The sequence below is a fragment of the Psammomys obesus genome, unplaced genomic scaffold (assembly GCF_907164565.1).
Source record: "Psammomys obesus unplaced genomic scaffold, mPsaObe1.curated_primary_1811, whole genome shotgun sequence".
In the NCBI taxonomy this organism is placed as follows: Eukaryota; Metazoa; Chordata; class Mammalia; order Rodentia; family Muridae; genus Psammomys; species Psammomys obesus.
The window spans coordinates 6,730,636-6,756,945 of record NW_026596046.1 but is presented as its reverse complement, the minus strand read 5'-3'; the positions used below and the strand labels follow the sequence as shown (position 1 = coordinate 6,756,945).

At 46.8% G+C, this 26,310-nt stretch overlaps 1 protein-coding gene and 1 non-coding gene across 6 annotated transcripts in view; both read left to right on the top strand.

Annotated features, from left to right (window-relative positions):
- Positions 1-25,965, top strand: part of Pgpep1l (pyroglutamyl-peptidase I like) — a 28,259-nt gene extending 2,294 nt beyond the window's left edge. For 2 of the 5 annotated variants that reach the window (XM_055623457.1, XM_055623456.1), the window contains 3 exons: positions 23,549-23,671; positions 24,775-25,001; positions 25,524-25,707. In XM_055623457.1, coding sequence (XP_055479432.1) covers positions 24,793-25,001; positions 25,524-25,707 — 393 coding nt within the window. In that variant the 5' untranslated portion in view covers positions 23,549-23,671; positions 24,775-24,792. Of the gene's footprint in view, positions 1-1,253; positions 1,451-2,647; positions 2,701-23,548; positions 23,672-24,774; positions 25,002-25,523 lie in introns of those variants that run through there. The other 3 variants (XM_055623455.1, XM_055623454.1, XM_055623453.1) reach the window with 3 other exon arrangements.
- Positions 4,745-4,816, top strand: Trnag-gcc (transfer RNA glycine (anticodon GCC)). Its single transcript has one exon. It is a non-coding gene; the product is annotated as a tRNA-Gly (tRNA).
- Positions 25,966-26,310: the final 345 nt, after the last annotated feature.

The following is a 26,310-nucleotide window of genomic DNA, read 5'->3' as shown; positions in this document are numbered from 1 at the left end:
AAAGAAAGAAAGAAAGAAAGAAAGAAAGAAAGAAAGAAAGAAAGAAAAGGGGAGAAGGAGAAAGGGAGAGAGGGGTTGAGGAATGAAAATGGGCTCACAGACAGCCCTGTATAATTTCAAGCCATGTGTAGCTTCCTGGAATTACCTCTGTAGTTAAGATCTATAACGTGGCCATCACCTCAAAATCACCTCATGCTATTCCTTTATAGCTTCTTCCACACTTTGTTCTCCCGTTCTAACACTTGGGTGTGTGTTCCAGATTCATTTGGCTATGATAAACTATCCAGTGAAAACAAGGAAACAAAGACAACAACAAACCCAAACAAACAAAGGGACTTAGAGGATAAAGGAGTTTATTTCAACTTACAGTCCCGGGTTCCATTCGATCACGTGGGAAGGTCAGTACAGCAACTTCAGAGCACTGGTCACATCACATTCATGGTCAAGAGCAGAGGGAAACACACACACACACACACACACACACACACACACACACACTCGAGCTCTCCTGGCCTCAGCTTGATTTCCCCACTCTTGTACGGCTCAAGACCCGATGCCTAGGGAATGGTGCTGCCCACAGTAATCTGGGTCTCCCCACATCAGTTAACAAGACAGTCCCCAGCAGACGTGGCCACAAGCCAACCCAGTGTAAACAACCCTTCACTGAATGCTTTCATGGCTGTTTTGGTGCTGGGTCTTGAACCCTGTGCTTTGTGCATGCTGGGTGAGCACTTTAACTACTAAGCCTATGCTTTCCTTTTTTTTTTTTTTTTTTGGTGCTTGGGGCTGTGGGTACATTATGCCCCTATAATCCCATGAGCCATCCCCACCGCAGCCTCAACGTTTGTGATTATTGTGGAATCCAGTTTGTCAGTTTTTTCTTTTTTGGATCAAGGCTCCTGAGATTCCCCATCATCACCTTTTTTTTCCTCTCTCTCTAAAAGTTTCAGTTTTGCTTTTTACATCTAAGGTTTTGCTCTCCATTTAGAACTTCCTGATGCCTAAGCTGTAGGACATTAAGAGACTGGGGTTTTGCCTCTTGGTTTCTGTCTGAATTACTTTTCTATGGCTGTGAGAAAACACTCTGACGAAAGCAACTTGGATAAAGGCTTTGTTCTGGCGCACAGTTCAAATGGTAGATAAGAGCCTGTTGTGGCAGGATCCTGTCTATAACCAGCAAGCAGAGAGCAGTGGATGCCAGCTGCCACTCAGCCAGGAAATGACGCCACCCACAGTGGGCAAACGTTCCCACTTCAAATGAACACAATCAAGACATACTTTCCAGCATATCCAGGGCCCTGGCTCCCAGGTGATTTTGGATTCTGTTATCAGTTAACGGCAGCCATCACAGTGTCCCATCGCTCCAGAACCATTTTTGGAAAAACACAGTCCTCATCCATGGGATTGCTTTTGTGCCTTTGTCAACAAGCAGATGGGGATGGTCGCACAGGTCTGTCTCTGCTTCTCCCCAAAGCTTGAATTTCTGTTTGAATGTGATACCGGTTCATGTGCTTGGGCATCTGGCTGCTAGCTGAGGATGTGCTTTGGGAGACGCTGTGGAGCCTTTAAGGCGTGGAGTCTACCTTCGGGAAGTAGCTGGTGGGGAAATAAGCCTTGGGACTCGCAGCTTCGCTTTGGTTCAAGAGAAGCTCTCAGGCTCCTGACTGCCGATACTCGTGAACAAGCCTCAGGCTCACACTTGTGTTGTCACAGCCGAACACTGTTTTCCCACCATGGTGGACTTGGCCCTCTGAACCATGAGTCAATAAATCGCCCCTCCCTTACGTTGGGTAACAGCTATGAGAAAAGCAACTAATACAGGCAGGTTCAGTGCAACCCTTGTGTGTACTTGTTCCTAGCCTTTGACTGTGGAAGTGGGTGAGACCCCTTTCAACTACTTCTTTGTTACTTTGTGTTTACGCTTGCCTGTGTGTGAGTGCAGGTGCCTGAGCCATGAATGTTTGGGTGCCTGCAGAGATCAGAAGAGGACAACCGGTCCCCTGGAACTGCAGTTACAGAGAGTTGTGAGTCTCAGAACCTGGATGCCGGGAACTGAGCTCAAATCCTCTGGAAGAGCAGCATGGTGACTTAACTTTGGTGTCAACTTGATACACCCGAAAAGAGGGAACCTCAACTTAATGGCCTCCATTAGATTCACCTGTGTACACGCCTGTGGGGGCATTTTTAAAATATTGCTAATTGACCAAGGAGGGCCTGGCTCACTCTTGGTAGTGCCATCCCTGGGCAAGTGGATTATGTAAGCAGGCCAGTGAGTGGCATCCATCTGTGCCCCTGCCTCCAGGTTCCTCTTTTGGATTCGTGCTTCCTTGGCTTTCCTTGCTGATGGACAGTAACCTATAAACCAAATCAACCCTATCCTCCCCAGGTTGGTTTTGGGCAGTGTTTATCACAGCAAGAGCAGACCAAGGCCAACAGGAAATACTCTCAACCTCTGACCCAGCCCTCTAGCTCTCTACACTCCCCTTTTTTGAGGGGGCCTCCCCCACTGGGTTTCACACAGAGGATTCTGAGGAAGCCCCCCCAGAATAGCAAGGTTGCTGGTCTCTGGGGCTTATGGGACTTGTTACCATGTGGCAGAACTTGCTACCACACTGATTTGAATAAACTTGGGTACCTTTGGTTTTAGGTTTTGGGCCCTTCCGGCAGCACCTGGTAAATTCCAGCTGGGAAGCAGTGAAGGTAAACCTCGCCCCAAGTCAACCTGGTTCCTACTGTGGCAGTGAGGAAACCCCAGTATATGGGAATCCTAGTAACCCGGGTCACCTCAGAGGGAAAACAAGCCGGATACCCCTGGAAGAAAGGCTCGTCTTTGGTCCTTGGGTGGTGTGATTTGCCTGGTCAGGTACTTCTGCCATTTGTGCAGTAAGAAAAGTGGCCAAGGGACACTCCTAGGTGGGATAAAGAAGCTCCGATGCAGGCTTTGCTGAATCTTGAGCTAGATTCTTGTCTTCTTTTCCTTTGGATTGTAGGGCCTGGGGAAGGTCATTTTTATCAGCTTGTGGCCTCACTCATGCATAAGGAATGCTAACACTGATGGCCTGGACTTCACTAAAGACTCAGTTCGAAGGCAGCTGTCTACAGCTTTGAATGTGCTGCTCTGTGTGAGCATGGCATGGGGCATGGGCAAGCGCACAATCAATGGTCATTACTGTCAACAGCTGACTTGCTTTTAAGGATGTGGCTGACAGGGAGAAGGCTCATCCTCTGACCGCCCACTGTCCACAAGGAGGGCTGGTGTCTGTTAGGAGCAAATTAAATAATGAAGTGCACAGCAGATTTTATATGAAAGAGGTTTATTAGATGCTGATCAATGAGGTGAACTCAGCAATCCAGTGGCTGGCCAATGAAAGGAATTCACCAATCCAGCCATTGTTGCCCGTAGAAGGTAGCAATCAAGTAGCCAGGAAAGGGAAGTCCCAAAACTAGGGAAAGGGGAGGAATCCAACCCTCTGAGATAGGCAGTAAATGCAGTACTTATCTGGAACCCAGTTGACCTGACAGGTGGATTTAGGTGGATTTTCTGCAGCTTACAAGAATTACTTTTAAGTTTTATGAAGGAGATAAAACTTTAGACATGTTAGCATCACAATTGTAATCTGCACTGAAATATACATTATAGAAAAAGCAGTAGGCCTACACATTTGTCTTAACAGCATAAGCATTCTTTAAGGTGAGCTCTGAAAAGGCAGAAGCCTTTCATGAAGTAGAAGTGGAAGTTCACTTGCTCTTAACCTTTAGTATGAGTACACATTATGGAGATTTAAAATCTTGAGCTTAGAACCATGATACTGGGTGGTATAGTGGAATGTTTTTGTATTAGAGTTAGATTAATACATCAGAGCTCTATTGATAAAGGTCAAAGCTCTGGACAGTCAATACAACAGTAGCATAGCAACAGGAGGAAATATTAAGCCTTTTAACTTATTTTTTTAAAAAATCCATACCAGTTTAAAATGAGGCTTGTTGCTGTCTTAGTCTGAAAGGAGATAAACAGAGAATTAATTATGATTAAGGAAGTCTTATAAATGTAAACCAATGAGAAAATTACATAAATCAGTAGATACCCATTTAAAGCATTTTAAAATATGTATATTTTAAGAGCAGAGTATACAGAAACGAGGAAGAAAAGATTTTTAAAAGCTTGGACATAGCAACTTAGGTCAGAAATATTGAGAGCCAGTGTTTGAACGCATGGCTTGGAGGTATGCAGGAGTGGGGGGCAAGCACATTGTGCGGCTTCTTTATTTTAAAATCAACATGGCGCCTCACAGCTATGTGTGCACAGGACTGTAGCAGCACAGCAAGACCAGGTGCTTGCTCATGGGATGACTGTCCCAACTCAGTTTAAAACTCTCTGTGTGAGTGTGGCATGGCTGCGTGCACATGGGATGGAAGTCTGCGTAACTGAAAACCCTTGTCTACAAGCCAGCCTCTAGCAGCAGGCATTCCAAGGGAAATTTAAAATCTCGCCCATGGGACCTGAGGCAATTTAAAGCAATCTATGTGTGCATAGGGTCCCCAGTAATTGCTTACCTAGCAGGCTGTGTCTGTCTGAAGCCAATTTTGGTGCCTCATAAGTCCCAGAGCTCCCTGAGGCTCCCCAGGACTCCCCAGGGCTTGTCATACGAGCAGCCACTTCAGGCAGCTGTCCCGGGCAGCGGGACAGATGTGCTGGGGGTAAAGGCAGTTGAGAGAAAGTAAAAAAAAAAAAAAAGATTTTCAGGCATTGGATGGTTCAGTGGTAGAATTCTTGCCTGCCAGGCGGGAGGCCTGGGTTCGATTCCCGGCCAATGCACCAATATTAGGACCAAATTAAATAATGATGAAGCGCACAGCAGATTTTATATGAAAGAGGTTTATTAGATGAGATGGAGAGAGAGGAAGAAGGGGAGAGGGAGACATAATAGGGGGAAGAAAACTGGGGGACACCCCAACAGAGAAAGAGGAGAGGGCAAGAGCCAAGAGGGCAAGAACGAGACAAAGTAGTGGATTGATCCTTTTAAGTAGCAACATAACCCCGCCTGCCAGGTGTAGCCACCTGGCCTGCGATACATGATGACATCACAGGTTGCTAGGCAACCCAGAAGCAGGCTGCCATAATACTAACAGTGTCCCTGACTACAGGCCTCCCTGGGCCAATTGTCTGCCATCAGTCCTCATGTGGGTGTCACTTAGAGGCTCTGGATATTGACAGCTGCTTGTGCCCACTTGGCTTTCAGTTTCACACCTCTGTTGGATCAAGCCAAATGTGGGGACTGGACTCTGTTCTCAGGGTTTCTCAGCCAAGCTGAAAACAGCAGCAAAGCTACTAGTGTCATGCACTCAAGGTAGCCACGGCATTGATTTTGTGGTCTGTCAATGCGAAGGCAAGCAGGAGGCTCATGACCCTTGAGTTAGCATTTGGGCTTTTGTTTTTCCAATCATGAAAAAGCTCTGAGAAGCTTGGGCTTACCACCACCCCTTGCTGTGGCACACAAGGTAACAGGCCATTACAGGGCTTTCATGAGCTCCTGGCTTTCTGGAGCCAGTGTCTGATCAGCGAGACTCCTGCCAAGACCCCAGCAGTCCCAGACCATTCTGTTTCTTTCTGCAACCATGGGAAATGGAAAAGAGCTAGACAGCTTCTGGTTCGCCTCTGAGGTCCCACAGTTGTAAGTAGTGGGATGCAGACAAGCTACCCAAGTTTTGTGTATATATGCCTCAGTTACCCCTTTTTTAATACATCTGGTTTGTATATGTGCAGACATACTGATGGTTAAGGAAGTCATGTAAAGTCCCACAGACAGGCTGGGCATGGTGATGGAGCTTTTCTGTAAGTCAGGTCTGTAGCCGCAGGCACATAGGATGAGAGTGGCAGATCAGCACAGCAGTGGGTGAATGGAGAGGATTACTTGGGAGGAGGCTTATTAAGGTTAGTGAACCAAATCAGAAAGAGCAGGCTGGGGCTTCCAGGAGGTGGCAGGAGGGTGGCAAACTGGATATGCTGAGGGCCAAGCTTCTGTATATAGTCAGACATGCAGAAAGCCATGATTAGCTCTGAGGAGTAAACGCACACACATGCACACACGCACACACATGCACACACGCACACACAAGAAAAGCAGGTAAGGGCAATGTCTGTGTTCAGAACTAGAGATGTGGCCTAGTTGGTAGGATGCTTGCCTAGCATGCCTGCAGGCCCGGGTACCATCCCAGCACACATAAGATCAGGCACGGCGGCCTATACCTATATATCTATATTCCCAGTGCTAGGGGAGTAGAAGCAGTAGGGTCAGAAGTTCAAGGTTATCCTCAGGTATACAGTGAGTATGAGGCCAGCTTAGCTTATATGAGACCATATCTCAAAAAAAAAAAAAAAAAAAAAAAAAAAAAGGAAGCAGCAAGGAACTAGAGATGACCCTTTAAGCTAGACCATTGTAAAGGGTCCTGGATCAAAAGTTCTTGGGACCACACTCCTTTAATTCTAGCACTCGAAAGGCAGAGGCAGTCAGATCACTGTGAGTTCAAGACTAGCCTGGTTTACACAGTGACCTCCATAACAGTCAGGACTACATAGAGAGACCCTGTCACAAACCAAAACAAAAACTAATAAAATTCAAATAAAACTCAAACTTCTTACAAAAATGAACTAAGTATCGATTCCCAGCCTAGAATCACCAGATACACAAGAAAACAAACTGCCATGTGAAAAAAAAAAAAATCAGTAAAAGCAGGTTTAAAACATAAAACCATAGCCAGTGGTGGCTCAAGCTTTTAATCCCAGCCCTTGGGAGGCAGAGGCAAGCGTATTTCTGAGTTCGAAGCCAGCCTGGTCTGTACATTGAATTTCAGAACAGCCAAGGCTACACAGAGAAACCCTGTCTTCAAAACAAAAAACCAAACCAAACCAAACCAACCAACCAAGTCTAACTAGAACTATAGTGAAATATTTAAAAACAGAGTCACAGAAATAATGAGACCATCAAAAACTCAGGAAAACTGAAAACAGGACTGATAGCAATCTGAGAAACTAGAAATATAGTTGACATAGCTGAGAAAACAGCTGACTTAAAAGATGGTTTAGAATTGTGAGAAGTGAAAGATACCAGTCACAAAAGACTATATATCATTTGACTCAACCTGTATCAATGTCCACATTAAACAAATATATGGAGAGAAAAGTAGATTAGTGGTAGGCTAGGGTAGAAGGACAGTAGGGAGATGAGAGAAATGACAAAAAAATGAATTTGAAGTTTCTTAAAAAAAAAGTGTACACCCTTCTCATTGTGTGATGGGGTGGGTGTGTATTTCCTTCATGGTTTGCATGAAGGAAAGAGAGGTTCCCAAGGCTGGCTGGGCCATGCCAGCTGACTGGCATCCCAGTTTACCTTCCTTTTGGGCCCTTGACTCTCTCTCGCTTCTCTTCTTCCTTTCTTGTGTTCTTTCTTTGGACAGAGTTGGTTGCAAACTCTTTGCTGTCAATGTTCAGGGTTGTTCTGTCCCCATGGGTCACCTTGGGTCATCCTGTGTCCTCTCTAACATGTCAGTGGACTCCACTTTTGGTTTAGCATCTTCCAGATAATTTTTTTTAAAGATTTATTTATCTGTTATTTATACAGTATTCTGCCTGCATGTATGCCTGCATGCCAGAAGAGGGCACCAGATCTTGTTTTGGATGGTTAAGAGTTGCCATGCTGTCGCTGGGAATTGAACTTAGGACCTTTGAAAGAGCAGCCAGTACTCTTAACCTCTGAGCCATCCCTCTAGCCCTCCTGTTTGTTTGTTTGTTTGTTTGTTTGCTTGTTTGTTTGTTTTTATTAGTTATCCATCAGTAGCCACATGAGTCAGGTGCCATTATGGTCTTTACTTTTTATTTTTCCTTTTGTTTATTCCTTTAAATTTAAATTTAATTTTTTTCTTCACAATTTATTCATTATATACTCTCACTGAAGCCCCCTCCCTCAACTCCTCTAGTCCCACCTTGCCTCCCTCTTCCCCTCGTCCCCTTCCCCTGGTCCACTGAAAGGGCGAGTTCTCCACTATTGCAATCTGCCCATGGCTTGTTAAGTCTCATCAGGACTGCCTGGATCCTCTTCCTCCTTGGCCTGGGAAGGCTGAATCGCCAGGGGTGAGTGATCAGAGAGCAGTCAACTGAGTTCATGATAGAGGCAGCCCCTGCTTCCCTCACTTAGAGATCCACATGGAGACTGAGCTGCCAATCCTGTTTGGTTTTTGATAGCCACTGAAGGTGTTGTCACAATAGCCAACAGTGTCTATGGTGGGATTAGTCACCTAAGTGATCATACTAGGTAAAGGACTGAGCTACTTAATATATATAACATACACTGACCACTGTAAAGACGTAGAAACATGCTGAGATGCCCTAAACAATCTGAGTCTATATAAGCTACACACTTTTCAGTATAGACCAATATCAGAGTATCTTTGTCCCTTAGGGGCCCTGGCTTAGAGCATGTATGCCAGAGGCTGCTGATAGGATTGGATAACTTTCTTTCAATTCTCTTGCATTCTTCCAGTATAATTAAAGCTTGTTGATATCATGTACATTCCCAAGCAATGTTTAATTATCTGAACAAAGCACTGTGAAGGAGAATGAATGGGTCGCAGAAGGAAAAAGAAAAAACAAATGTTTATTTCCACACGTGCAGCATTTCACCTCCAAGAATGAGGTGAACTATTAAAAAAAAACAAACATAACACAAAGGTATTTTTTGGTTGTGGCCATTCATAACTGGGAGAAGAATGTCAAAAGAAAAAGAAAATGCAGAAAAATAACAGGAAGTCTAAAAGTTCACAGTGAAAGAGGCATTTTCTGCAGAGTTCCCAAGAGAGTGATTCAGTGCTGCTGACCAGCAATGTGAGCCCAGGAGCTGACCAGGGAGCCACCTCATCTTCCTTCCACAAGCTCAGTGGAACCCACCCTCAAAAACTTCAGCCCCAAAGTTACTCTGCCTACAAGATGTGCAGAGATAAAGACAGAGCAGAGATTGAGATAATGTCCAGCCAATGCCGGGCCCAACCAAAGACCCATCCTATCAGAGAGTGCCAACCCCTGACACTATGAACAGTGCTCTGCTAAGCTTGCAGACACAGAGTCTGTCAGAGTTGTCCTCTGAGAGACTCTACCCAGCAGCGCCTCAAAACAGATGTTTCTGCAGTGACCTGTGTAGCAGCTCATCCTTGCTCATAATCCTCTAGTTCCAAGGTGTGGTGGTTTGAATAAGAATGGCTCCCAAGGACTCCTATTGGGATGTTTAAGGAGTGGCATTAGGAGGTGTGGCTTTGTTGGAGGAAGTGTGTCACTAGGGATGGGAAATAAGATAGAAGCTGGTACCAGGAACTAAGGTTTTGCTGTGATAGGCCTGAGCAAATTTCTTTCTTAAAAAAAAAAAAAAAATGATTTATTTAATTTTATTTTTTATGTGCATTGGTGAGAGGGTATCAGATCCCATGAAGATGGAGTTACAGACAGGTGTGAGCTGTCATGTGGGTGCTGGGGATTGAACCCGGGTCCTCTGGAAGAGCAGCAAGTGCTCTTAAAACCACCAAGCCATGTGTCTCCAGCCCCCGAGCAAATTTCCTGTTGGTGGAACGTGGGCTTTGGAAGTTGAGATTAGGAAAGTAGTTGAACACTTAAAGTGGGACTTAACAGCCACACTAGTAGGAGTATGGAAGATGGAGCAGAGGGGATTTGAACTGTGGGAGCCAGGCTCAACAGGTTTCAAAGGAGAAGAGTATTAGTATATGGCCTAGAAACCATGGCTGTGATATTTTGGTGAAGAATACGGCTACGTTGTCCACAATAATCTGCCTGAGGCAAAATAGAAGAGGTATGGATTAACATCTTTGGCAGCGGAAATATCCAGCCAGTTTAGTGTTAACTTTGTTGCTTGGTTATTAGTGGCCATACTTACGCAGATCTATAATGGAAAAGAATAGGCTAAACAAGGAAATATACACAGTGTACAGTCTGAGGAGAAAAGAAGCGCAGAGAAGTATAGTGTAGAAGGATTATTAATGTGATATAAATCATAAATTTACTATGGTGGTAGTTTATTTTTAGCCAGCTGTTTACCCAAGTATTGACACATGGAGACTCTGATTTATTTAATTAGCCTAGAGCACAGTACTGAGCAATAATTACCCCAACCTCCTAGCTTCCTCCAAGCCAAAGTTCCCAATCATACTTTCGTTTTAATCCTCTCCTAGCTCTGGCTCATTTCTCCTGGTGTTTTCTGGTCCTTTACTCTTGGCTCCATCTCCTTCTTTTCTCTCTCTCCTCCCTTTGCTGGACCCGGGTGTCCCACCCTCTTCTCTATGTTGCTTAGCATTGGCTGGTTGACAGTTTATTGGCAGAACAGAGAACAAATGGTGAGCGTGTTTACATATACTTGAGACAGGAGATACTTAGAATAAACATTATAACGCTGTGTCCAGATTGAAACCAGGTAGCGGGGTAGAGAAATCAGCCTTTGATTTAACAAGGGTTAGACTTTACACAGTCCACAAAACCATTATGCCAGCAGTGCAATGGAGTCAAGTCCAGGGCTCAAGGCGATTAAGTAGATTAATAAATTAAATTAAATAGATTAAAGAAGAGCGTGATGTTAAACGCAATGGGAATGGTGTAAGTTTCCACCCTGTGAAAAGAAATTAAAGAAAAGTTTAGCGCTGGGTATGGTGGTACAACACCCTTAATCTTAGCATTTGGGAGGCAGAGGCAGAGGCAGACAGATATCTTGAGTTCAAGGCCAACCTGGTCTACAGATTGAGTTCCAAAACAGCCAAGTTTAGGCAGTGAAGGAAATCACTGAAAACAGAAAGCTGGTGAAAATATATTTGAAAAAGGGGTCTCTGTTCCAAGCTCAGCAAGCAGAACTTGGCAGCTTCAGAGTCAAGGATACAGAAAAGGTTTAAGGAATCTCCCTTCATAACCAAGGAAGGCTGCTGGGGCCAGGTCAGGGATATCCCGGCATGGAGGCCCAGAGAGACCTTTGCATGCAGCTGTGAAGGTGAGGCCTGGATTGCTGTGCTGGTTTGAATAGGTATGGCCCCGTAGACTCATGTATTTGAATGCTTAGCGCATAGGGAGCGGCACTGTGAGGGATTGTGACCTTAATAGAGGAAGTTGCAGCTGATAGAACGGAAAGGAGTTGGAAATGTGAAGAGCACTTTGACTTCAGACGTGGAGATGCAGAGTTTGGAGTTTGTCCAGCTGGTTTCGATCTTCCTTTGGTTCAGTATCTCCTCACTGTGCTCACTCTCCTCCCTTTTGGTATGGTAATGCATATCCTGTGCCATTATGTATGCTGGAAGTAGGCGATCTGCTTTTGATTTGGATTTTATAAGGGGTTGTAGTTAGAGATTGCCGTAACTTTCGGAAGAGACTGTGGGCTTTTAAGCAGGGTTGAGCCTGATAGACTGCAGGGGCCTTTTGAAGTGGGACCGAATGCATTTCTGTATTAGGATCTGGCTACTCGCCTGTGGGGGCCAGCGGAGTGGAATGCGGTGGTTTGAATAAGAAATGCTCCCATAGAGTTGAATGCTTAGGGAGTGGCCATAGGAGGTGTGGCCTTACAGAGAAAGTGTGTTAGTTGGGGTGAGCCCTAGCCAGGCCCAGTGGCTCTCTCTCTTCCTGATGCCTGCCAAACGGGATGTAGAACTCTCAGCTCCTTCCCCAGCACCATGTCTGCCTGGGTGACATCACACTTCCCACCAGGTAACGTGTGGTGCATGTGGACTGTGCCAACAGGGAAGCCAGCACAGAGCTAGAGCATGGCAGAGACAGGTCCAAACCCCGGCAGGAGTAAGGATCGCCCCCTCCCTGGCACACGTAGTCTTGACCTCCACAATTCTTAGAGTAGTCACGTAGCCAAGCCCCTGGAATTCCTCTCCATGCAAATAAAGGATTCTCACCAGGAAGCCCAAATCAGCGATATGAGCCCACCCGGAAATCCTTTCCCACTCCCCAAGGCTCATATTGCCCCTGTTTACCACCAAATAAAAGCGCGCAAGCTAGTTCACGGAATCTCTTCCAAGAGCTGCTGTGTCAGTGAAGGAGCTCTGAGCTCAAAGGCTATAACACTTGAATTGTTCCGAAGACGGCATTTTCCCTCTTGGCATTTACCACCGGACTGGGACCACCAGGCCCAGATGCCCCGCTAGGCTTTGTTCCCTCAGTCAGTAAAGTGGACTGTGGAACCACAATAATGGACTAAACCTCTGAACTGTAAGGCTTCTCCAGTTAAATGTTTTTCTTTAATGAGAGGTGCCAAGTGGTCAGGGTGTCTCATCACAGCAATAGACCCCCTAACGGAGATACTAGGTATTGGAGACAGAAACACCTCAGGCTCCTTTCAAAGAATTTTCTTTCTTCTTCTTTTTTTTTTTTTTTCTTTATTATTATTTATTCATTGGTGTTTTGCCTATGTGTATGTCTGTGTGAAGGTGTCAGATCCTTTGAGACAAGAGTTATAGGCAGTTGTGAGCTGCCATGTGGGTTCTGAGAACTGGACCCAGATTCTCTGAAAAGTAGCCAGCACTCCTGACCGCTGAGCCACCTCTCCAGTCCCATTCCAAAGAATTTTCTAGAAGGTTTTCTAAAAGCGCCTGAGCCTGAAATGACAATAAAACAGTGGTTCTCAACCTGTGGGTGAGACCCCCACAGGGGTCCCGTATCAGGTACCCTGCCTATCAGATATTTACATTATGATTCATAACAGTAGCAAAATTTACAGTTATGAAGTAGCCACAAAATACTTTTAGGGTTTGGGGTCACCACAATATGAGGAGTTGTGTTAAAGGTTTGAAGCATTAGGAAGGTTGAAAACCACTGCAACAAAAGGATTTTGACATAACAATGTTTCAAATATACTCAGCCTAAGTAGCCAAGAGGTTAGGGCCCTTTCCAATTTTGATGAACCTGGTATGTAGGGAATTTCTCTTTATCCCCAAAGATGAAATGGTCTCATCCTCCTTCCATGCTGGGCTTCTGTTTTTAGGTTTATTTCTATTTTATGTGTATGGGTGCTTTGCCGGCATGTATGTCTGTATACATCACGTGTCTGAGAAGCCCAGAAGAGGGTGCCACAGCCAGTGCCACTGGAGTTACAGATGGTTGTGAGCTGCTGTGTGGGTGCTAGGAGTCACACCTGGGTCCTCTGGAAAAACAGCCAGTGTTCTCCCCCGATGAGCCATCTCTCCAGCCCCTTTCATGCGGTTTTAAAACACAGCAATAATGAATAGAAGACAAGGCAGTGGATTCGTGTGGTAACATGGTATACCACCAAGCCAGAGTAAGATGACAGACCTATCAAAAGAACAGTAGCAACTACCCTGGTCCTTCCTGTGGGTCCCCCAAACTTCACTCTACTCTGGAGAAAACCCAGGATTCTCCTCAGCTGAAGAATGGATAAAGAAACTGTGGCACATTTACACAATGGAATACTACTCAGCTATTAAAAAACAAAGAAATCATGAAATTTGTAGACAAATGGATGGAACTAGAGAAGATCATCCCAAATGAGGTAACCCAGGACAGAAAGACAGACATGGTATGTACTCACTTATAATGGGGTTTTAGCCATGAGGTACAGGATAAGCATACTATGAGGCACAGACCCAAAGAAGATAAATAACAAGGAGGATCCAAGGTAGGATGCATAAATCTCACTTGGTAGGGGAGACAGAATAGACAGAGGTAGTGGCTGAAGAGAAGGAGCATGTTACAAGAGGGGGTGTAGAGAATTAAGAGGGTGGAGATCACACCTGAGGGGAGAGAGAGAGAGAGAGAGAGAGAGAGAGAGAGAGAGGACAAAAGGCCTGTAGAGAAAAGAGAAACTGAGGGTGGGGCTATTTCTGTGACAAGCTGGAGACCTAAGTCAGGGTAGGCTCCTGGGAGGATATGAGGGGGACTCAAGCAGAGACTCCTAGTAGCAGAGGCCATAGAGACTGAAGAGGACACCCTCTAACTAGACTAGCCTTCTAGCAGAGGGAGGGGAACACCAACCCACCCACAAAAACTTCAGCCCCAAAGTTACTCTGCCTACAAGATGTGCAGAGATTGAGATAATGTCCAGCCAATGCCCGGCCCAACCAAAGACCCATCCTATCAGAGAGTGCCAACCCCTGACACTATGAACAGTGCTCTGCTAAGCTTGCAGACACAGAGTCTGTCAGAGTTGTCCTCTGAGAGACTCTACCCAGCAGCGCCTCAAAACAGATGCTGAACCTGGCAGCCAAACATTGAGCCATGAGTAGGGAGTCCTGTGAAAAAGTGGGAGGAGAGAGAAAAGAACCTGGAGATGACAGGAACTCTACAAGAAGACCAACAGAGCTGCCTAACCAGGGCCCAGAGGGGCTTCCTGAGATGGAAGCATCAACCAAGGACCATGCAGCAACTGGACTTAGGCCCCCGACAAAGATATAGCAGATGGACAGCTTAAGCTTCATGTGGCTCCTCTAGTAAGGGAAGTAGGGACTGCGTGGGACACAGACAGACTCACTTGCTAGCTTTTTGATCACTCCCCCCTGGCGGGACTGCCTCGCCAGCCCGTAGGGGAAGAGGACACACTTGATGAACTGGAGTGGATGGAAAGAGAGCTCCCCTTTTCTGAGGAAAAGGGAGGGCGGAGGATGAGACTTGGAGGGAAGGAGGGATGGGCTACAACAAGGATGCAAAGTATATATATGTATATATATAATTAAGAAAAAGAAAAAAGTATCCAGAGTTCTCGCCTTACTCTAGAGAGTCAGACAGGCAGTCCTTCTTGGCTTGTTTTCTGTTTTTAACATGAACGTTTAATTTCACTGGAGAGATGTTCAGTCAGTAAAGTGCTTGCTGTGCCAGCACGAGGTCCCAAGTTCAATCACTCAGACCCATATGAAAAGCTGGCCATGCCAGCAGGCACCGGATATTACAATGCTGGAGGCACAGAGGCAGGACGATCCCTGGGACTTGCTGGCCACCCAGACTAGTGGAATCAGTGGGCTCCAGGTTCAGCGAGAGATCCTGTGTCGAATAAGAAGGTGGATATCTATGGAGGGAGACATTGGCACACACATACTGCTCAAAATGCATCTGTGGCTTCTCAATCATTTCTCCATCTCTGGAGGACCCTTTGGGTTCCTTGGTCTCTTTCTAAATATCCTTGTGGAGGGTTATCAGAGAGGGCTAAACATGTAAGCAGAGTGGTGGCAGGGTGGAGCCTAAAGCTGGGAAATGGAGAACATCCCAGAGATGCAGCTTTGCAAGGCTGGTCCAGGCTGCACAGCGGATAGCTGTGACTACAGGTGGCAACATAGAGGCTGGGTATCTGACTCACGCCATCTCCACCTGGCTGGCCACCACGGGCCTTGGAGAGCCCCTGAAGATGTTGGGCACCCCAGGTATGACATCCCCAATGGGGTGACGAGAATGGATGTGAGGGTAGAGGTGAGAAGAGTTCCAGGTAGCCTTCCAGAACTGTCTTTGAAGTCTGAGTTCAGACCTGACCGTCTTGGGGCCCATTTCCAGGGTCACTTTGCTCCAGTGTTTGTTTAAGACAACAGAAACAGGGGACTGGGACCAGAGAGATGGCTCAGAGATTAAGAGCACTGACTGTTCTTTCAGAGGACTGAGGTTCAGTTCCCAGCAGCTGGCAGCTCACAACTGTCTATAGCTCCAGGATCTGACATGCTCACACAGACATACATGCAGGTAAAACATCAGTGCACATAAAATAAAACTAAGTAATTATTAAAAAAAAAAAAAAAAGATGGCAGAAGCAGAGCCCTGGTGATAGATACCCTTAGGAGTCTGGCCTGCCCTCAACCAAGTGAGCAAAGCTGCCTCGAATGCTTCCCATGCTGGCAGAGAGTGTGACACTGGGAAAACACACAGGGCTCTTCCTATCTCAACCCCAGAGACCTAAGGCCAAGCATCATTGTTCAAAGCAGCCAAAAACAGGCGAGAACTGCCCCACTCTGGTGAAGAGTAAGAGGCCAGAGCATCTCTTTAGCCGTTCATCAAGTCTGTTCGATGTTAGTGTGTGGGGAGGATGAGGGCAGGAGGACATACAGAGACCTCTGCAGCTGACCCTTCTCATCTGTGGTTTCGGTGAATGGAGGTCAGCTGTGGTCCAAAGAGCAGGAAGTGGAAAGTCCCCGAAATAAACCAGAAAGGCGCTTGATGGTGGGGACGAGGCACAGTGCCTCGGTCAGGTGGCCAAGGTCAGCATGAGTTTTCAAATGACCTTCATTGAAGCATATTGTCATTGATGTACAGCAGAAGGGCAGTTACTTTAAAAGCCCCCACCTTAATTTCAGCTTTTGATACAGCTAGTAAATCACAGATGCTTGCAATACTCCCTGGAACAGGTGGGCCTCAGCAGTCAGGACCCCAAAAAAGGCAGGTAGGAAAGCATGCAGGAATCAAACCATAGCCTAACACATAATGAATCTGACTAGACAAGAGCCTATACCACTCTAAAGAAAATTACATATATCCTCTATGTAAATTAGGGCCTTGGAGAGGAAAGGAGTTGCTTCTGCAGGTGCCTACATTATGCAGATACTTCTGGCCTTGAAGAGAGCCTAATCCTCCTCCTCAGGTGCTGACTGTGCATGTGGACTTCCTGGCACAGAATCCAGGATGTGAAGTGGGGGAAAGAGCACTTTATGGTGAAGATGCCTGACAAACTTCCCGGCCAGGCCGTCAAAGTCAGCATCTCTACAGTGACAAGTGAAACACCATCATGAGAAGGACACTTTATAACTCTAGAGCCTTTCTCTTCCAAGCCCTGAGCCCACTCTGACACGAGAAGAGCAGGAGACAGATTTCAACTGAGGCACAAACAATGCTGTGTCTGACCACAGTTCCATCGAACCGGCAAAGTCATTAAAAACAAGGAAGTCACAGTAAGAGAAGATGTGACAATTACATGGGTTGTGATGCCCTGGATGGGGCCTTAACAGACCCTAAAGTGGGGAAAACTAATGAATCTGAGTAAACAATGCGACCCCTCTTTATCAAAATGTTTATTTTGTCTCTGGGTGGTAGTGGCACACACCTTTAATCCCAGCACTCAGGAGGCAGAGACAAGTGGATCTCTGAGTTCTAGGCTAGCCTTGTCTACAGATCAAGTTCCAGGGCTACACAGACAGACACTGTCTCAAAAAAACAAAACAAAACAAAAACCAAACGAGCAACCAACCAAACCCCACACATGTTTATCCCGTGTGCCTTTGCTGGAACCTCCCTCTTCCTTTCTCACTTGTAAGACTTTTTACTCTTAGAGGAGGACTTTGCAGCCAGTCCTGAAGATACCTGATAAACCAGGGTCAGATGAAAGGGGAGGAGGACCTCCCCAATCAGGGACTTGGAAAGGGGCAGGGAGGAGATGAGGGAGCAAGGGATGGTTTGGGAGGGAATGAAGGAGAGGGATACAGCTGGGATACAGAGTTAATAAAATGTAACTAATAAAAAATAAATAAGTAAAGGAAGGAAGGGAGGGAGGGAGAGGGAGAGAGAGAGAAAGAAAGAAAGAAAGAAAGAAAGAAAGAAAGAAAGAGAGAGAGAGAGAGAGAAAGAAAAAAAAGACTACTCTCTGGAGAGATTTCTCAGCTAGGTCAAACATACTTGCAAGCATAAGGAATTGAGTTTGGTCCCCATGACCCAAGTAAGAACAGCTGGGCTGGTAGTGCATACTGTAATCCCAGCATTGGGGAGGAAGAGCCAGAGAACTCCCTTGGGTTTGCTGGCAAGCTAGCCCAGCTTATTTGTTGAGCTCCAGGCCACTAAGAGACCCTGTCTAAAAAAGAAAAAAGGATGTTTGTTCGAAGACTCCCAGTTGTCCCCTGGCCAGCACATGCATTCAGACATGCCACACAGATTTCTGTGCACATGTGACTGTTCTCCTTTATTTTTCACTTGACCTGATGACTTGAGAACTGTAACAGACTTTGAGGTACATAAATGGATCTGCTTAGTTAAAAAAAAATAAATAAATAAATCTCAGTTTCACTATTGGTCTGTGAACAAGGAAGTGATTCTGAAAGCTGTGAGTGCAGTCTCCCTCCAGACCAGATCACTATCGGTCAGGTTAAAACACACACACACACACACACACACACACACACACACACACACACACACACACGAACAAGATATTTAGTGGGAGGGTGTTGGTAAAGGCCGTAGTTTGCAAGCACACAGTTCTGTGGGTCCATTTACATCGTTCTCTGGCCATCAGCACTGTTCGTTTCTGGCACTTTTCCACCCCATTCTTCCCTCCCCTGCCAGGTCCTAGTAGTTATTATTATTTTGTATTCATATTGTTGCACAACAAATGTCCAGAACTTTTGAATCTGCCTCAGTGAACCTCTGCTGATTTTACGGCAGGTCCTCACCCCCCTCCACCTGGTTTCTGACAACTGCCTTTCTACTTCCTGTCTCTCTGAAGCTGGCTGTGTTAGCTACTGAGTGGAGGTGGACTCGTACAGTACTGAGTTTTGTGACTGGCTTACTTCGCTTAGCGTGATAGTGTCAAGACTCATCCATGTGACTAAGCACGTTCCTGGCACTCGGGAGGCTGAAGCATGAGAACTTAGAACAGTGATTCTCAGCCTTGCCAATGGTGTGTGTGTGTGGGGGGGTGACCTTTAAATACAGTTTCTCATGTTGTGGTGATTATCTTCACTGTTACTTCATAACTGCAAGTTTGCTACCAGTATGAATCAAAATATAAATATCTTTGGTTTGCCAAAGGGGTCTCAACCCACAGGTTAAGAATGGTTGCTATAGATAGACCTTTAGGCCATGCTGAACTATACAGTGAGAGCCTCTCTCTCATTTCCTAGGCTTATTTTTAAAATTCATTTACCCTTACTTTATGTGCATTGGTGCTTTGCCTGAATGTTTGTGTGAGGGTGTCAGATCTTGGAGTCAGAGACAGTTGTGAGCTGCCATGTGGGTGCTGGGATTTGAAGCCAGGTCCTCTGGAAGAGCAGTTAGTGCCCTTAACCACTGAGCCATCTCATTTTCTAATTTACAAATAAGGAAAGGGTACTGACTGCTCTTCCAGAGGACCCAGGTATGGTGTATCTCACTGTAGCTCACTGTTAGGTGAGCTGGACGATAGGAAGTGCAGGGTCCTCCTATTTCAGCTACACAATGAGTTTGAGGCCAGCCTGGGACACACGAGACCCTGTTTTTAAAAAACAAAACAGAGGACCCGCAAGATAGCTTAGAGGGCAAAAGTGTATGCTACCCACGATAACAACATGTGTTGGGTTCCCAGAACACACCTGGTGGAAGGAGAAAACCAATTCCTGCAAGTTGTCCTGGGACCTTTGCATGTGAGCCATGACAAGCAGGCATGCACACACCCACAGACCAAATAAAGAAATACATGGAAAATGTTTAAATTCAAAACTGGAGGGGTGTAGAAAGGAGAGAGAAGGAAGGAAATGAAGTCTCTGTTTCCTTGTTTTTGTATGTGTATTGGTCTGTGTGTTTGGCTGGTAGGTTTGTTTGTTTGTTTGTTTGTTTGTTTGTTTGAGACAGGGTTTCTCTGTGTAGCTCTGGCTGTCCAGAACTTGCTCTGTAGACCAGGCTGGTCTCAAATTTAGAGATTCACCCGCCTCTGCCTCTGGAGTGCTGGGATTAGAGATGTGCGCCACTACCGCCCAGCTGAGATGAGGTTCACCTTAAAGGCAGTCTAATACTCTCCTGTGCTTGTGCTTCTTACCGGCTTATCCACTGGTGGACACTTGGATTGCATCATCTTTTCAGCCACTGTGAACAAGCTTTCAGTTTGGGGGTATATGCTCAAAAGTGGGGGTGCTGGGTCATATGGATAGTCAGAGACTGGTTGTTTAGAAACTACTAAGTTCTCTACATCCTCAGAAATAATAATTTTCTTTTTTTTTAAGAGTTATTTGTGCTTTATGTGTGCGAGGTTTTGTCCGCATGTACATCTTGCACACCAGAAGAGGGCGTCGGATTCCATGGGACTCCAGTTACAGACTTGTGAGCCATTATGTGAACTCAGGACCTCTGGAAGAGTAGCCTGTTCTCTTAACCACTGAGCCATCCTTCTGGCCCCAACATTTCTCCCCTCCCCTCCCCTCTCCTCTTCTCCTTCATTCCTCCCACCCCCCTCTATTTATTTTCAATAGCAGCCATCTCCATGGATACAAAGGTCTCTGGATAGGCCATAAAAATATGAACTTAACCTTGAGCACTCTGTGGTGGGTGGACTGAGCATGGCACACTGCCTTGCTTGTTGTCTCCACAGGTCCTCAGGCCCGGGGTCCTAGCGATGAGGGGCTTTCATCCTCGGGGGAGAGGAAAGGGAAGGGACATAGTGGAGCTATCAAAGCCTGTCTTTTTTTGACTCACTTTCAGTTCATCATAAAGCATCTCAACCTGCTAATGGGTTTCAGGATCATGCTTTTCCACCTTAATTAAACTAATCCTCACATTATGATCAAGAAATCTCATAAAAAAATGATTTGTAACGACATCACACATAGGAGGTAAAGTGAATAATGTGAGCCAGGAGGAAATGAGGAGTGACAATTCCTGTGACCCTCACAGAGCCCCTTATCAGCCACAGAAACCAAGACAAGCTGATGGGTTGGTCCAAACAAAGGAGAGAATTAAGAAAAGCAATTAAAGAACGAATGAAGCCCTTAAAGATTTACATCTGCCCCATAAAACCCACCCCAAAGCGTGTGTCCTGAGAGAGTGCCATGAATCCTACCCACTAGACCACCAGGAAAGAGATTGAAGTGTGCACTGTGCTCTGTGTTAGCCAGACATCAGCCAATGAGCAGACATGCCATGTCAAACATGAGCAAAAATACTCGGACACAGTGACTGGCTAGAGGGTCCCTGACATTTATTCCTGGATCTTCTAGGCAAATACTCATCAGTTTGGAAGAACAACAGAAAGGATACTGAGAGAGGTTTGGAGCGAGTGTCATATGTGGAGGACTGAAGTTGACATTGCTCGGGCACAGTCGCCTACCTTTAAGCAGCACCCCAGGATTTTTTAAGACAGGAGTTAGGTCTGTGGACAGCCCTTGGGGTTTCTCCAGGCTTCCTCTGTATCTCTTTTGAAGCTGCTTCCTGTGACTTCTTCCACTTAATTGTGTCCCTATGGACTTGGGTTGTTTCCTCTGTAAGATGGGGCTGGTATCTACTTTTCTCGAGGCTGTGGGGAGATGCCTAGCAGAGTGCCAGGGGTCCTCCAGGGGCAGCCTAGGAGGATGACTGGACTATTTATTAACTAGGAAAAAACAGTACATTATACATCTGTTATCATCATACCGAGTATAGCAGGAAATGAGCATCAGCGCGATCCTGCTCTCAGGGCTGACCATTTCTATCCATGACTTTAGGAAAGAGTGCATGATCCTCATTTGTTTCACTTACCCCATCGAGAGGAGTTCAGTTTCAGTAGTCTTTGTAAAGTCATTTTAACGGTTACATCGCACCCCACCAGTGGCTAACCTGTATTTCTCCCCCTCCCTCCGCCAGTCCTCTATTTCTTTTCTTTCCTCAATGCTGGGAATGGAGCCCAAGACTTTCCACATGCGAGGCTATGCAAGCTGCTCCAACACTCAGCCCCAGCCTTCTTCTTAGCTCTGCAATGGTTCTTCCCCATAAGCCTGGTGAGCACTCCCAGGTCTGGCTTGCACTGCTCCCTTCATGAGCTCCCTTCAGTCTGGATGGCATTGGAACTCAGGCCAGGATCTCAGTGATACCTGATGGCCCCCAGGTCTCTTCCTTCCCCTCAGGGCAAGAGGGATATGGTGATCATTCACTCTTCCACTGTCACCCATTTTGTAGGGCCAAGCAGCCAAGATGTTCCCTGGACTGTTAGACTATGAACAGTGACCACATGACAAGTTGGAGAAAGATGAGCGGAAAGAAGGGAGAGAGAGGAAGGGGGAAGGGAAGTGGAGGTAAGGAAGAAAAAGGAAAGAGGGAGGAATATCTTTGTACACCTCCAAGCCATGTTGTTTCTGCTCCAGAACATTCTTTCCTGGGCAAACTCCTTCTAACCCTCCAAGATCCAAAGGGCATCTTCCTCCACGTGTCCCTCCAGTTGCACGGCCTTGCCTTGACCCTCGTGGCAACCCTGTGAAGGGCACTTGTGAAATGCATTGCACTGACAGGGCAGCTGAGGCTTGCAAGGTTCCAACCATTGTCTAGACGCACCTCATCTTCTGAGAGGTGCACAGGCAGAGAGATCACCCATCTGCCCCTGAGGACAGGGCCAGAGCCCAGAGAAGAAGCTGGGCTCTCCTGTCTGGGATCTGTGGACAGCCTATCTTACCCAGACAGCCTGTTGATGGACGCCTGGAAATGCCAGAAAAGGACATCAGGAACAATGGAGGCAGAAACTGGAGCACAAGCTGGACTTCTGTTCCTGGCTGAACTGTGACCAACAGCAAGCACATACTCCTGAGAGCTCAGGCTCGGGGTTTTCTTTCTTCTAACCCACCTGCTGTTTCTACTCTGCCTAGAAGGGAGATGCCCACATCCTTCACTGCCTCATCTTGCCTTCTGTCACCTCCCCCTTTCCTCCTCTCCCCTCCCCTCTCCTCTTTTCCCTTCCTCCTGCTTTTCCCTTTCCCTCTCCTAGTATCTTCCCTCCCTCTTCTCCTCTTCCTCTTTCTCTCTCCTTCCTTCCTTCTCCCCTCTCTTTCTAAAACAAAACAAAACAAAACAAACAAAACCCCCCAAAACCCAAAACCAAACCAAACAAAAAATATACATGGCTTTTGCTGCTGCTAAAATCTTGTCTGTACAATGACCTCTCTGACACTTCCACGCACACAGAGCCAAGGGACCACCTCCCGATGGATATTTCAGATTGACCCCAAGATAGCCCAACTTCTCCATTTGTGTATGAGGTAGCTCTAAATTCTTTGCTTCCTGACCACAATCCTTCCACGGTTTCCTATTGTCTCAGAGAAGTCCACACCTGACTAAGCATTCCATCTAACATCTGCAGTCTTCATCAGTCCCCATCCTCCGTGGGGTGGAGCGTCCCTGTGGTACCTTCCATAGACTCCTCAGATTACACCAGACAGCTGGTGGCTGGATTAGCACCAGGGGTGCTAGGCTAGATGATTTATTTGTCTTGTGACATGCAAGACACCTGTCAGCTGCCGTTGAGGGCAGCATGTCAGAGCCATCTCCCTCAGGCTTAGGCTCTTGTGCTTCCTTCTGCTGTCCTAGCTGCCATGTGTGCTCCCAGACCCTCGCTCTGGCTCATCTTAGTCTGTCCACAGACCTCAGCACTCCAAACATGGCTTGTTTCAGATGTGTCTCCTTAGGGTGCCCCGTTTCCCCAAGTGTAGCTGAATGAGCTGTGGCTATTTTTTTCTGGGTCCAGGTCACTTCGAGTTCTTCCATACCAGGAGGGAAGGGTTGAGGTCCAGAGAAGATCCTGGGTTCTCTCTGGGTCCTTTAGAGTCTGGCCCCATTTTTGTGCCCAGGAAACTGAGGCAAGCCCTCTGCTGTGTTTTGCAGGAGCTCTCCAAGCTGGGCTTAGGGGCGGACACTAACTTAGAACTTGGAACGCTGCAGCTGCCTGTGGATTACAGGGAGGTGAAACGGAGGCTGACCACAATCTGGGAAGATTTGCAACCACAAGTAAGTGATGCCTGGAGAGGCAGTGGGCCTGGGAATCTGATGATGGGCCTAGGGCCTAGGAACTTCCTGGGCCAGGACTCAAGGATAGCTCCTACCTAAGAGAGAGAGGACCTGAATTAAGCCCTGAGTATGGCCAGTTCTGGTTGTTCTGAGGAACTTAAGGCAAAGAGCTTTGGGCCTGGAAAGGTCGGATGGTGGGCCACCCAGGGTCGGCCCACCTTCAAAGCGTGCTGCCAGGGTCCTGGTGTGGTGGTGCACACCCGGAGCCCCAGCACTTGGGAAGCAGAAGCAGGTGGATCTCTGTGAATTTAAATCCAACCCGGTCTACACTGTGAGTTCAAAAAACCTATTTCAAACCAAAGCACTCTGCCTACATAATAACAGAACATAAACTCTGCATATAAAAAGGGGGTCCAAATATCCATTCCCCCAGTGACCACAGAATGAAGGAATCACACACAGCACCCTGTGGTAAGACACTGACAGAATACTGCAACAAAACCCTCTGCAACTATTTTCAAAACAGGAAAAATAAAGTCGAATAAGATTTTATTAGATTGTTGCTAGCTTCATTTATGAAAGTTTCATTAGAAAGATGTGTGGTTTTGGCAATGGATGATGGTGCACGCCTTAATCCCAGCATTTGGGAGACAGAGGCAGATGGATCTCTGTGATTTCAACACCAGTGAGTTCCAGGACAGCCAGGGTTCTGTTACACAGAAAAACCCTGTCTCAAAAAACCACAAATAAGTGAGTAAGTAAATAAATAAGGTGTGTGATTTCACTAAAAGCCAGCCTTTCCCAGGGTCTTAGATACCTGCTTGCTTCAACCCACCACCCATGGGGAAAGAGAGCACACAGCCTCATAAGAACCATTTGAAATAGAAAAGTCCCTGACTGTAGATGTAGCATGCCTTATTTAACCCAAAGGGATGCTCCTCTTGTTCCAGCACCCTTAGTTGAGGGCCGAGGCAGGGATCCAGGGGTTTCCTAGTAGATTTGTGTTAATTTTGTACCCTGAAGCTGGGCTCTGCCACGGCTGGGCCTTTCTGCACATCTAGTGCTCTGGTGTCCCAGGATTTGTGCTCTGTCTGTTCACACAGCTTGCTGTGCACGTGGGCATGGACACGTCCGCCAAGGCCATCTTTCTGGAACAGTGCGGCAAGAACCGAGGTTATCGGGATTCAGACGTAAGAGGCTTCCAGCCCGAGGGTGGCGTGTGCCTCCCAGGTGGTCCCGAGGTAATGCTGTCTGTCGTCAGCATGAAGGAGGTCTCAAGGCGAGTTGCTCTTGAGGATTTCAAGGTGGCGTTCTCCCGAGATGCGGGCAGGTACACTTCAGGTGTCCGTGTGACAAGCAGGTGGGAGAGAGGGACTGTCCTTCAGAGCCCCTTCTCTTGACTCAAGAGGCTATCCTATGTTGTCTGTGTGGCTGCTTTGGTCATAGGTACCCCAGAGTTGCCCGTCTTTGTCACAGGCACACAGATTAACTTAACCTCTTCTCCAAATGCCAGCAGCCCCTCCCCACTAAGCACTTCCTACTTCCCCTTCCTCTTCAAGGGATAACGTAATGTCTGAGGGAAGATGGAAATGAGCGAGTCATTGCCCCGTGAAGGTGTCTTACCACTAGTTGTTTGAAAGTCTGGTTCGATTCTGTCCCGACAACGTGCTGGCCATTAGTTTGTTAGCCCAAGAGCCCATGTCTGTCTGGCAGGTTCTCAGCTCCATGTCCTTTCTCGATCAGAAGAACCAAACTCAAGTGGTAGTTCCCTCACGCTTTATGAAAAACTGCGCTTACCCCGTGTCTGGAAGTGACGAGGGCCAGGACTCATGAGGGTTTCATGTGTGTGCAGGTACGTCTGTGATTACACCTACTACCTGTCTCTGCACCTCGGAAATGGGCATGCAACACTCATCCATGTCCCTCCTCTGTCACACCGGCTCCCAGCCAGCCTTCTGGCCAAAGCCTTGCGAGTCATCATCCAAGAAATGTTGGAAGACAGTGGAGAAGTCCAGACTCAAATGGCAGCAGCTTAGGGAAGCAGCGGCTGGGGGTAGAGGTTTGGGGGCTGGGGGCTGGGGGCTGGCTCCTTTAGATGAAATGTTTCAACCCTGGCTGGAAAGGCCAGCTGTGCTTCTGAGAAGGTCTAGAAACGGTTACACGTCTAGAGGTTAGGGCAGGAGGTGGACACACAGAAGCAAGAAGGAAAGTGAATTCCCAAAGGCAGATGCTTCACAAGGGATTGACTAGCTGAAGCTATGGCTTTCATGGCAATAAAATGCAAGCTAAAAATTTCCCTTCCAAGGCTGTGTGGTCCTTCCTGGATTGATGGGATGAGAGAGCTTCTTCAGAGGTTCCAGGTGTAGCCCTGGCTCCAGGGCCCTAAATTCTGATTCCCAAGCTTGTCATTCAGGACCTTTGAATGGCTTTGGGGGCCATCCAGTCTTTACTGTTTAGCTTTCTCCCCCCCCCTCTCCTTCCCCCTCCCATTCCCCTCCCCATCTCCTCTGGTCATTTTAACAAATTTTAAGCAAGCAGTTCATTGGCATTTATCACACAGACTCTGCTGGGCAATCATCCTCACAGTCGGTCTATCACTTTCTCTGCAACCATTTGTTGTGGTTTGAATGTGAACTTCC